The 12,630-nt window shown below is 38.4% G+C and overlaps 1 protein-coding gene across 1 annotated transcript in view; it reads right to left on the minus strand.

The window, feature by feature from the left end:
• Cog5 (component of oligomeric golgi complex 5) overlaps positions 1–12,630 on the minus strand; it is a 205,809-nt gene that overhangs the window by 36,719 nt on the left and 156,460 nt on the right. The window contains exons 15-16 of the mRNA XM_038335916.1: positions 6,504–6,614; positions 5,773–5,835 (exon numbers count right to left, since the gene is read on the minus strand). Of these exons, the coding sequence (XP_038191844.1) occupies positions 5,773–5,835; positions 6,504–6,614 (174 nt within the window). The remainder of the gene's footprint in view (positions 1–5,772; positions 5,836–6,503; positions 6,615–12,630) is intronic.

Raw genomic sequence — 12,630 nt, forward strand, 5'->3', positions numbered from 1 at the left:
CCTGTCTTGAAAACCATAAACAAACAAACAAATAATAAATTTAAAATATATATGCTTTAAAAACAACAACAAAACAACAAAAATAAAGCACTGCCTTGGGAGATTTATAATGAATATAACAAATATGCTTTGATAATTACAAGTTTTCTTTCTTTCCTCTTTTTTGCTTTGTTGGGGATGGAACACAGGATGTTGCACATGCTAGGCAATCAGTCACAGAACTACACCCTCTGCCCAACTTTCTATAACTTTATATGACATAATGAAATGGTAATTCTAATATTTGGAAAATACATATATAATAACACTGAAAAAATTACAGAAAGGGGTATAACTGAAACTTCAGTGAAATACAAACAACATTCCAGAAGACAGAAAGGGGGAAGGAGAAAAGAAAAGCAAATACTAAATAGTACAATTACATAAAATCTAAGCAATAATTACACTGATAAAACTAAATACTCCATCAAAGACAGAAATTACTAATAAAGAGAAAAGAACAAGACTCACCTACATACACTGTCTGTACAGATGCAATTAAAAATACACAGAGGTATTCAAAGCAAATTTATAGGAGATATACTAAATTACTATTAGCTAACATAGAAATGCAAAGTAATAAGCTAAAGTGGGATATTTTTTTTTTTTTTTTTTTTTTTTTTTAAATATTTATTTATTTATTTATTTATTATGTATACAATATTCTGTCTGTGTGTATGCCTGCAGGCCAGAAGAGGGCACCAAACCTCATTACAGATGGTTGTGAGCCACCATGTGGTTACTGGGAATTGAACTCAGGACCTTTGGAAGAGCAGGCAATGCTCTTAACCTCTGAGCCATCTCTCCAGCCCCTAAAGTGGGATATTTCTAACAGTGAAAGTGTCAGTTCATCAAGGAATAATGATAAATACATATTTAACAGACCTTCAACAACACAGTCATCAACAATTTCAATATTGAGGGCACAACAATTGATAGAAACAAAGAAAGAAATAAGTAGCCAGGTGTTTTGGTGCATGCCTTTAATCCCAGCATTTGGGAGGTAAAGGCAGGCGGATCTATGAGTTTGAGGCCAGCCTGAGCAAGTGCCAGGACAGTCAAGGCTGTTATGATTTGCAAGAGAGAGAGCCAAGGTCTGAGGCTGCAGGCAGGAGGGAGTGGGCGTGGCTTGTCTCTTAAAGAGACAAAACAATCGTAACAAAGGCTACACAGAAAAACCACCACGTCTTGGAACAAACAAAACAACAACAAAAAACCACGTACACACAAAACCAAAACAAACAAAAAACAAAACAAAAGAAGTATATACTTAGAAAAAATTGAAAAAATTGAATCTACTATAGGACTCTCACCCTTATTCTCAAAGGGGCAAGAAGAAATTCCTAGCAGAATGTTTTCCCAGGAAGATCTTGGCCTTCCCCTCTCCCACCCGGACAAGGTCACTCAGCCCAGCCAGCCACCTGGTGAAGAAGCCTGGTGGGAGAGCGCAGAAGACCTCGCACCGGTGCCAAAGCAGCTTCAAAAGGCCTCTTTGTAGTTACACCTTTAAAAGCTTGCCCCACAGAGGAGATACAACTCCTCTCTCTCCTCTCTCTACCTCGCTGTAAGGGGGTTTGGAGACAGGATTTCCAAACATGTTTGTATTATGCAGATTAAAACTTGCTTATTACAGTCTGGGTCTCTCTGGTGGTTTCTCTCTGGGGGTTGTAATCTGGGCACAACATCTACCTCAGCAATTAATAGGACAAACATAAAATATCAGTAGACATTTTGTTGATGTTTGTTTTTTAAGACAGTATTTCTCCGTGTAGCCCTGGCTGTCCTGGAACTCCCTCTGTACACCGGACCACCTGCCTCTGCCTCCCAAGTCCTGGGATAAAAGGCGTGTTAATAACACTTGTTATTAACCAGACAAATGATGACTGTTAGCATTCAGGCACTATGCAAGCCGACCCCCTGTCACCTGGCAAGATGCACCTGTTAGCAATTTAGGCAAATACTTAGACAGCCCAGGGCCCTAGGGCCATACACTACGTCATGCTCTGTTTGGCCACTAAAGGCTCTGTACACAGGCACTAAAAGACAAGCTCCGCCCATTGCAGCTTTCTCTTTCCTCTCAAGAGGCCGGCAGGCCTTTTGGCCTCTCTCTTCCACTTTTCCTGTCCCTACAGGCTGGTCTCCTCCTTCTCCTTCCCCCTTTTCCCATTCCCTGTCTCAAAATGAAAGCCCTCTTTGTGAGCTTGGTCTGCATGGCCAGTCTGCCTCTCACCCGCCTGGGGGTTCCTAGGGTCTGCCATGGCCCACCTAGCGCCCTATCATTTGAATGACACTACACTTAACAACAGTAGATTATACATTACTATCATGCACACATAGTTCACTTATAAATAAATCACATTCCAAGCTAGAAAACCTACATTTAAGTTGACCCCTCCACCTATTCAAAATACAACACACAGAGACGCGTAAACTATAAGTCAGAAAACAAGACTCAAGACCAGCTCAGCTAAATCTCAAAGAGCGCGCTAGAGCTGCTCTTGCAGAAGACCTGTTTGACTCCCAGCACTCACAGGGCAGCTCGCAGCTGTCTGAAGCCACCTCTGGGCTCCAGGAGCACTGCATGGCTTTCTGGTAATTCAAAAGATCAACAAAGTTGGTAAAACCCCAACTGGATTAATAATAAGAGAGAAAGCATATCAACAATATAAAGCGAAAGAGAGGCTGTCACTAAGAGTCCTACGATAGTAAAGGGCAGCAAGTGACTCGTAGGCACACTTTGCTGACAAGTTAGATGACGTAGATGCATAGATAAATACCTGGCAAGTCAAAGTTCAAAACTCATTCCAAGGTAAATAAATAACCCAAATAGTCATTTATCTACTAAACGGATAAACCTGTAGCCATAAACCTTCCTACAAAGAAAAGTACAGCTCAGGCAGCGTCAGTAATGAAACTATCATTGAAATAAAAGCTCACACAATATAAAAGCCTTTTAAATATTTACTGAGACCAATGTTAAGTTGATAAAAGAAGAAGGTAATGATAAAGAAAATTATATAACACCATCCTTTATGGACAGAGATATAAGCATTCAACCAAAATCAGGTAAACCAAACCCAGGAACACATAATAAGGATAATACATCAAGACAAGTGTTTTGCACGAGATTTAGAGTAAATTACTGTAATGTATTTTATTAATAGAATAAGGGACAAAATTGTACTATTAATTCAATTGTTTAAGAAAAGATTATTTAAAAGTCCCAGTAAATTAGGAATATATGAAAATTTGTACATTTGGCAAAGGCCATCTATGAAAAACTGTAAAGTAGCATCATGGCATTACAAACCTTACAGCTATTACTACACTAAAAATAATAAAATAAATCTTTTAGGTCAGGAATCAGTTAGTGGAGCCCAGTTCTATTCAGTCCATCATTAGTGATCATACCCAAAGAACCAGGATGTGGGAAAAAGCAAAATTACCAAAAAGGAAGAAATAGAACTCTCAGTTTAAATAACTAATAGAAACCTTCATAGCTGGGTGAGGCTTCCACGTAGGACAATAAGAAAGAGGGGTAACAGAAAGCATCTTGGGGACTGCCAGCGTATCAAAGATAGGCATGGATAAATAATCGCCAAAGGAAACAAAAGGAGATCGTGCTATATTCCATATGCTCTCTACAAACCAAGGAAGTCTGTTACACATTTTTAAAAGGATATTCCTAAAATAACTATGATTATAAAAATATCAGAGCCTCAACAGTCTGGAATATTCTCTTAGAGAACATCAAACCCACACAAAAGAGATGTGAAGCACTGCCATATATAAATCCAGCAACATAGTCACTATCTGCACGATGAGACAAGCTCACTAAAATAGATCGGAATAATTGTGCCAAAGTGATTTAATGCCACTTATCCCTGTGCTTGTTAGAATGCAATGACTCTGTGTTTATTAAAAAAAAGTTAGTTGCACACACCTTTAATCCAGCACTTGGGAGGCAGAGGCAGGCAGATCTCTGAGTTTGAGGCCCACATGGTCTACAGAGTAAGTGCCAGGACAGGCTCTAAAGCTACATAAAGAAGGCATGTCTCAAAAAAACAAAACGTTAGCTAGCTCTCATGAGAAGATACAGGACGATGTGCAGCAAAGAAATGACGATCATCTGTTCCTTGCTGGCATCCAAGAATTGCAGAACCTTTAGGTTTGTCATTCTGGTCCAATCTTACAGAATGATAGTCAATAATTTTAAAAACTTTTACTAAAAACAATTGCTTTACTATGGCAGCTTCCATAATATTTAGTAATGAGATAAACAGCATGGGAACAGGAGGACAGAAAAATATGCAGGTGTCTCCTCTCATTCTCAACACATCGGATCTCTGCACACATGAATCTGTCAGTACACGGCTACCTGTTTGGCCTCGAGAACCTATGAACTATTTGTATTTTCTAAGTTTCCCTTTCCTTTAAACTTGTGACACATTTCCCCAATGTTCTTTCTTTCTTCAATTCTTCTTTGAATGCATTTTTCCTGGTGTCTATTTGTAGACCTTCATCTCTTCATTCATTTTTAAACTCTTTCTTCATGGTCTAAATCCAATCAACACTTTACATTTGTTATCACAATACATATACTGCAATACTTTATAAATCTGTTAACTAAGGCAAGGAGAGCATATAATATGACTAAGATTACAGCCCATTGGACAGCTGAAATGGGGTGCACAGGTTGTCTGGTTTCGGAGTCTGTTAACAGGGCATCAATTAGTAATTATGACGTAATGAATGAGTCAAGGTGGCAAAGTACAGTGGTACATGCCTTCTGGGCTACGAAGATCTGTGTTTAACAGGTCTACAACTCTGATTTCTGTTTGTTTGTTTCTAATACAAAATGGGTAAAATAAATAAATCTACCTATCTATCTATCTATCTATCTATCTATCTATCTATCTATCTATCTATCTATTTTCAAGGCAGGATTTCTCTGTAGCTTTGGAGCCTGTCCTGGAACAAGCTGGTCTCGAACTCACAGAGATCCACCTGCCTCTGCCTCCCGAGTGCTGGCATTATGAGTGTGCTCAACCATCACCCAGCCAAAATGGGTATAATATTACATAACTTGAAGGTGACAGTATTATTTAAGTGCTTGTCTGTACATGTGTCTGGCAAGTCTATTACTGTCATAAAAATGGTAATTTTGATTGATTTTAAAGAGTTTTCTACTCTATGTACTTAAGCCTCTGAATCTCACAAAAATTAATGTTCATTAACCTTCTTTAAAGCTAGGCATGGTGGCACGTGCTTTTAGTCTTGGCACTGGGAGGTAGAGGCAGGCAGAGCTCAGTGAGTTCAAAGCCAGCCTGATCTGCACAGTAATGCTGAGGACAGTCAGAGCTACACAGTGAGACACTATTTCAAAATAAAAAGAACCTCTAACTTCCCGAGAATTAGAAAGGAGTTATTTTCTCTTGGTATGTGTTAAAATAAAAATATACTTTAACTTTAAATTTTCCTACAAAAGTAGGATTTCTAAACCTTCGTATTCCTGACAGTTGAGACTGGATCTGGGTTGTGGGAACAAAAGAACATATTTTTTTAAAATTCCGGAACAAAAACAAATACAAACAAATTCTTCTCTAGAATAATTAACAAGTGCTACGCTGGGTATATATAGATCATACTGAATTATTCTGAAATTATCCTCTATTCAGCCAAATAGCTTTAAAACCACTTTGGTATCTATAAAATCAGACTAAATCGACTTACCTTCAGGGCTGACCTCATAGTTTGCTCAGCAGCTGGCGGGAAGGCGCTCTGACTGGCGACCACCTACAACAGTTTTGATGTACTTACAATTTTACCTAAGTCATTTATTTCTGTAAACACTAATTTTGACTTTAATATAACAAAACTTCCCAGAAGATACATTAAAATATTAGCACCATTTTATAATAATAATAAATATCTCATACTTGCTTTAAAAATGAATTCATTCAAAACTTTCATGTACAAAGCAGACATTTCACAGGGGGATCATTAGGTATTCACTTTTACTGATAAGATAAAGGTCAGAAGAGAGGTATATTTACTTATTTCTTTAAAAATATTCACTTTTCTTTAGGCTACTGTTTACACATATAAAGTTCAGATGGCTGCATTTCCCAAAATCAATATAAATATCAATAAGGACATTTAAATTAGGTTGACTAGAACCATACTAATGGCCTCTGGTACAATGGAGAAATGACTAAAGGAGGTGGTATGTGGACCCTGGAACATACCTTCTCATTTCACGTTTCTAAAGCCTACTGCTAAGTCTTGAAAGGGTCTTGCTATGTAGGTCACACTGGCCTACTTCCTGATGCTTCAGCCTCAGCCATCAAGGGCTTAGTATACGCATATGCGATTATACGCTTACACCACCACACCTGGTTTAGAGGTTCAGCATCCCTTGGGTCTTCTAATATTTTTCTTTGAAAAATAAAGATAAAGTTTACCTTCGTGACTGCTTGGTGCAACTTAAAGAGGGAATTCACCACGCCTACATTTCTCTTCTGTCCTTCAGTGAGAGGCCCAATCACCTGGCTTGCATCTCCTTGAGTAGAGAGCTGTAAGAATTCAACATATAAAAAAAAACTAAGATGATAGATTGTATCTTTATTTTTTAACGAGGAGGACATGCATATCCTGCTGACAGAGACAATGTTCAATGGAAGTATTCAGGTCATGTTAAATAAAACTTTGAACTTCAGTTACAAGAAATCTCCATAAAGACAACACCTCAAAGGTAACTTCAATCAGTCTTCTGCAGACCATGTCTTTTGAGACTCATGGTTGATGGACCCTTGAGGCGTGCATGCTCATCTGACACACATTACTGTCACCTCAATAACACTGGTAACTGTCAATAGGCTTTTCTGAATTCAAACACTTAAGCAATAATTTTAAAAGCAAGGAAAAACAGGAGAAAAACCATATATATATATACATATATATGTGTGTGTGTGTGTGTGTGTGTGTGTGTGTGTGTGTGTATGTGTATGTGTGTATTCCACAGCCGTCTTAGTACTCCATGGAAATTAATTAGAGAGAAGTAGTCATCATCTTATCCTTCATAGCCTTTTAAAAAGAAATTACCCATGATTATATTATGTGTGATCGGGTGATAAAAATAATATTAAAGCTTCCCCTTCCTGATATTTACTTCTAAATACATAGTTTTAGGGGAAGGGATATGGACTACCTTATTAGATTAATCTCTATCAGTTACAGATTAGGACTAAGAAAAAAAACCATGCACCAACCATTCTCATGCTGATCCCATTACAACTGAATTCTCTATAACATTATTATCCAAGGCAAACCTGACCAGGACACAACACAGCTTACTGCAGAGCTAGCACAGAACTCTAGCACATGGAACCCAGGCTTCTTAGGAGACAGAGCTCTATAATCTAAATGAACCACAAGAAAGCAATTGCTACTTTTTCTTTAGATAAATATTCATACACACACACACACACACATACATACACACACACACACACACACTCAAGATTAAATTCAAATTCTACTTTTTCAATTTCAATTTGTAATAAAACAGAATTTTAAAAAACTTTAGCAATTTTAATTTTTATAAAGGCAACGCTACTTTGTTAAAGTTGTAACCCATCAAACAAGTTATGAATCAACCTAAGACCTCTTGACACCAGGTTAAATAATTCCATTTATTTTGACTTACAGCAAGGGCAGATTTCTAACCTGAAAACAGGTTGTGTTCTAAAACAGTCACGTTTAAGTATGTGAAGTGTGTGTGTGGGAATCCTCTTTTCCTATAGTAACTATGTCAAAAAACAATCAGCACTCAGAAGAGTTCGCAAATCCCAGTCTGAAGCACCAGTCTTGCCAGAGGGGGCGCTGTGCAGTGCAGGTGGGGAAAGGTCCTAGGAGGGCATCTCGGGGGTAGAATGACAAGAGCAAAGTTGGGGGAAGGAGTTTTTTGCTAAATAGAAATCTCACTATAATGGGTAAGTAAGTCACAAGCTTCAGGGCACAATGGTACATGCTTGTAGTTACAGCTCCCATGGATGCTACGGCAGGGGGAGGGCTTCTGTCAGGAGCTAAAGGCCAGCAGAACTTGTCTGAAAAAGGAAAGTGATGACCTGGAGCTGTACAATTTAAAAATCGACTCTCTCTGTAATCTCAGATTCACTGCCAGAACACTGTGGCACTCAATTTCATTAATGAGGGTTGGTCATTCTGTAAAGTTTTGTAGCTACAGACGCCCACTTCAAATCCACTAGGAAGCTATACAGAATAATACACAACCACACATAGGCCAGGGTCTAGAGAAATGAGTGCTCAAAATTGCTCGTGGGGTATAAAATAGAGTAACCAATTTGGGGATATTCTAGCAGTTTCTCAAAAGTGAATACAAATCTAACGATGTAACCTGGTCATTAAACCCTAATTACATACAAGAGATATTAACATGTATATTCATTCAGATGTATGCACACAATCACATGTTCATGGGAATTTCATTCCTGAAATAATCTAAAGAAAAACAATCAAATGTCAACCAATGTATAAATAAAGTGAATATGCAGACAATCAACGTTATTTGACAACAGAAAAGGAACAAAGCTCGGATACATGGCTTATCATGGAGGAATCCTGAAAACATCTTAAGTGGGAGAAGCCAGTCACAATATATCACATAACAAATGATTATATACATAGGAAAAATCTACAAAAATGAAATTGTTAGTTGCACTGAAGTGAAGGATAAGTGGGCATAAGCACTTTTTATGGGGTGAACCTGGGTGTGAATATACTGAAAGCCACCAAACTGGACACTGGAATTGCTTAATCAAATGCCCTAAAGCATATCTTAATCTGTTGGCCAGTCATGGGTACCCTGTCTCTTTAAGAGACAAGCCCCGCCCATTCCCACCCCCACCCCTTCTACCAAGGCAAGAGGGTCATCTCCCTCCTCCTCTCCTGCCCACAAGCTGGTTCTGCCCCACCCCTCTCTCTGATCTTCAGCTTTGGTTCCTCTCTTCTCTCCCCCTCCACCTTCTCCCGTTCCTCCCTTTCCCCCTCCAGAACCCACTAAATAAACTCTATATCCTAGCTCTCTCTGCATGGTGCATCTACTTATGTGTCTGTCTCTCACCCAAGGGGGCCCACCAAGGCCTAGGGTGCCCCTCATGGCACCAGCCCTGGCCCGTCTCTTTAGGAATGATAACAAAGGTCACTGTGTCCTCTCTGGCTCTGGGCTCTCTATCCCTTCACAACGTTCCTACTCTTCACCTCTTCCTCACTGTCCCAGTGGCTTTTCCTCTCTTAAGATGACTGCTCTAAATACACCAAATTCTCTAATACTGATGTCTACACCTGATTATTCTTTATGTGAAGGGCTGTCTCCTGCTTTGCAGAATCCTTGACTTACAACAACTAGACACTAGCTCCCTGTCCTAGGAAAGAGGAATAGAGAACAGAAAATCCTCCTTGGCAGAGGACTAGGAGAGTACACTGAAGACCCTGTCTTGTCTTCTCATGAGAACTCCAGATGTTCTTATTCAATTTAGTGATTATTCAACCTATTTTCTATTTCAAATTTAATATGCACAAAGCCAAAAACTTGATTCTCACCTTCTCTAATCTTGTATCCTCCTTACAGTTTTCTTGTATCTCAGCAAATGGTGTGCCCCACTATGAGCACCCTAGGCTAATAACGTTGGAATTTTTTACTCTTTCTATCATTCTCCATGCTTAATTTATTGCCAGTTCCGGCATACCAGATGCTATGTTTTTACTACTGAGGACTAAGGGGATCTTAGTAACTAACATTACACACATGTGTACATGCATATGCCCGAGGATGTGTATGTGCAAACATGAGCCTACAACAGTAGAAGAGGGTGTCACATGATCTGGAACTGGAGTTACAAATGGTTGTGAGCCACCATGGGAGTAAATGGGCACCAAACCTGGTCCTCTGTAAGAGCAGTAAGTACTCTTCACCACTAAGGCAATTCTCCAGACCCTCTAATTTCTCTAGTCCTTCCCTTCTTTCCAGTCTTCCGAGACTAGCCATGGCTCTGTAGCCCTGGCTGGCTAGAGCTCACAATCTATCACAGACTGGCTTTCAATCTTGCTGCAATCCTCCTGCTTCAGCCTCCTGAGTGTTGAGATTGCAGGCATGAAACTTCACCACATCTGCCAACAGTAGTATTTCAAGTTACATTTAGAGTCAACCAAAAATCCCACACAAACTTAATATTAGTGTAATATTCATATACTGTTTGAATTTACAGAGTTTTATTTGTAAAGTATTTCACATGGGTTAGTTCCATAGTTTTTGCTAGTTTATAGACATGTTGTACAGAATGTCTCAAAGAAGATGCCTTTTGTGTGTCTAGTCAATGACTTGAGAGCTACTATTTTAAACCAGAGTTATTTGAAATGACTAGCCTATACAAAAGTCCAAAAACAGCACTAAAGTAGGAACAATAAGAAATTGAACCTAATAAAACATAAGAAATGTATACATACATGGACAATCATTTTATGACATACTATGTATGAAAAAAATGGTAGAAACCAAAGAAATGTTTGAGTTTCAGACATGTGTCTCTCACTCTCAGACACACAAACAGATCTAAAAGCTAAACAAATGCTTGAATAATAAAATAACTCCTAAGTACAAGAAAGAAATAATATTCGTTTTTAATATGTTTCTGAGCTTGTAGCTATACATATCTGTGCAGTAGGAGCAGCCCATGAATTCTGGATGTGGGAAACAACTGAGAGCCCAGATCTGTACAGAAAGCTACAGTGGAGCTAGAGAATACGCCATCTCCTGTTAAGCTGTGGATGAAAAATCCTGAGTTCCCCAAGCACTACTAAATCAGAACAAAAATTGGTAGTCAAGGGAAGGACAGCTCAAGGTCCTAGAAACTGTACTGAAAATTACCTGCAAGGAGCACTAAAGCTGACTCAGAAAAAATGTCTAAAAAGAACAAAAACTAGAAAATGCATCATATAGTCCAAATTATAAAAGATTAATCCCCTTTCTAAATTTCATGGAAATACCATTTAGTGATCTATATGTCCACGTTCTCCATTAATGTTATGGCAATGTCAAGACTACAGAGTAACTTGCTTCGTTCTGTTTTTCGAGATAGGGTTTCTCTGTGTAGCCCTGGCTGTCCTGGAACTTGCTCAGGAGACCAGGCTAGCCTCAAAACCACAGAAGTCTGATTGTCTTTGCCTCCCAAGTACAGGGATTAAAGGTGTGTGCCATTATCGCCTGGCTTACGGGGTAACTTTTTATGTGGATTTTTCCATTATCTTTCTAAATATTTTTCTGTACATTAGAAAACATATGAGAGAAAGTTCATACTAGAATTTCATAATGGAGAACAATGTGGCAGACATACCAATTGACAGTGGTGTCCTGCATAAAAAGTAGAGTAAGTACTATATACTCAACTCAGGCTCTAAAGTGATTAAACCAAGAGTTAACGAACATTTTGTTACACCCTCACTTACTTACTGAGGTAATTTCAGCTGAGCCGTCTCATTGCTACAGTAGCTGTTTTTACTTACGCTCATGTATCAAAGCTTTCACTACAGATCACCCAGCACATATTGGAGACAAATCTTTGTTCTAAAGTAACAAGTCTTTCTCTGTCCTGCCAGTGAGCTAGCTCCCAAATAATGACATGGAGGCTTCTTATTAATTATGAAAGTTCGGCCTATAACTTAGGTTTGTCCTCTTTCTATGCCCAGGACTCCAGGGCTAACCTCTTACTGTCTAGCTACTGGCTATTCAGCTCTTTATTAAACCAACCAGAAGGCACCTAGGCAAAGACACATCTTCACAATGTAGAAAAAGATTATTTCAAATTACCCCCTTGGTCTAAATAAAAAGGTACTGTCCAAATAAAAAGGAAAAGTTTTAACTTTGATAAAGTAAAATTATATAAATAAGAACAATTTTAAAGTAAGAGTTACATTCACAGGGTCCAATCCATTTGTATTTGGCATATTGGGAGAAAATACACTATTTATACTATTTATATGAATTTAAAGTTTTATACCTACGGCATTTTTATAGTTGTATTATCATCTTAAAACTATCTTTTCAGGCTTCAAAACATTTTCTTAGATAAACAATAAGCTTTTATGTCTCTCAACCTTATACATTTTATACCTTTTTGTGAGTTTATTTTTGAATTTGGTAACAAATAAAACTGTAACTATAATTATCTCATCTTCAACTCCAAGAAAGATATGACTTTACATGAGTAAACAGGAAATGCGGAGAAAGCAACTTCTAAAACTAAAGAAATGATAGAGACAGCTGACCGTCTGGACAGTCACCCGAGTTTCCTCTGTAATGTTGGGCCATCCGTATTCAGCTATAGGCCTAGAATATCTGACAGACTTTTCTGTGAAGCAGGATTTTTTTTTTTTTAAAAAAATGAATGTATATGGGTGTTTTGTCTGTCTGAAGACCAGAAGAGGGCACTGGATCCCATTATATTATGAGCTGCATTTGGGTACTGGGAATTGAACCCTGGAAGAACAGCCAACGTTCTTAAACTCTGAGTC

This window comes from Arvicola amphibius, chromosome 7 (genome assembly GCF_903992535.2).
Source record: "Arvicola amphibius chromosome 7, mArvAmp1.2, whole genome shotgun sequence".
Classification (NCBI taxonomy): domain Eukaryota; kingdom Metazoa; phylum Chordata; class Mammalia; order Rodentia; family Cricetidae; genus Arvicola; species Arvicola amphibius.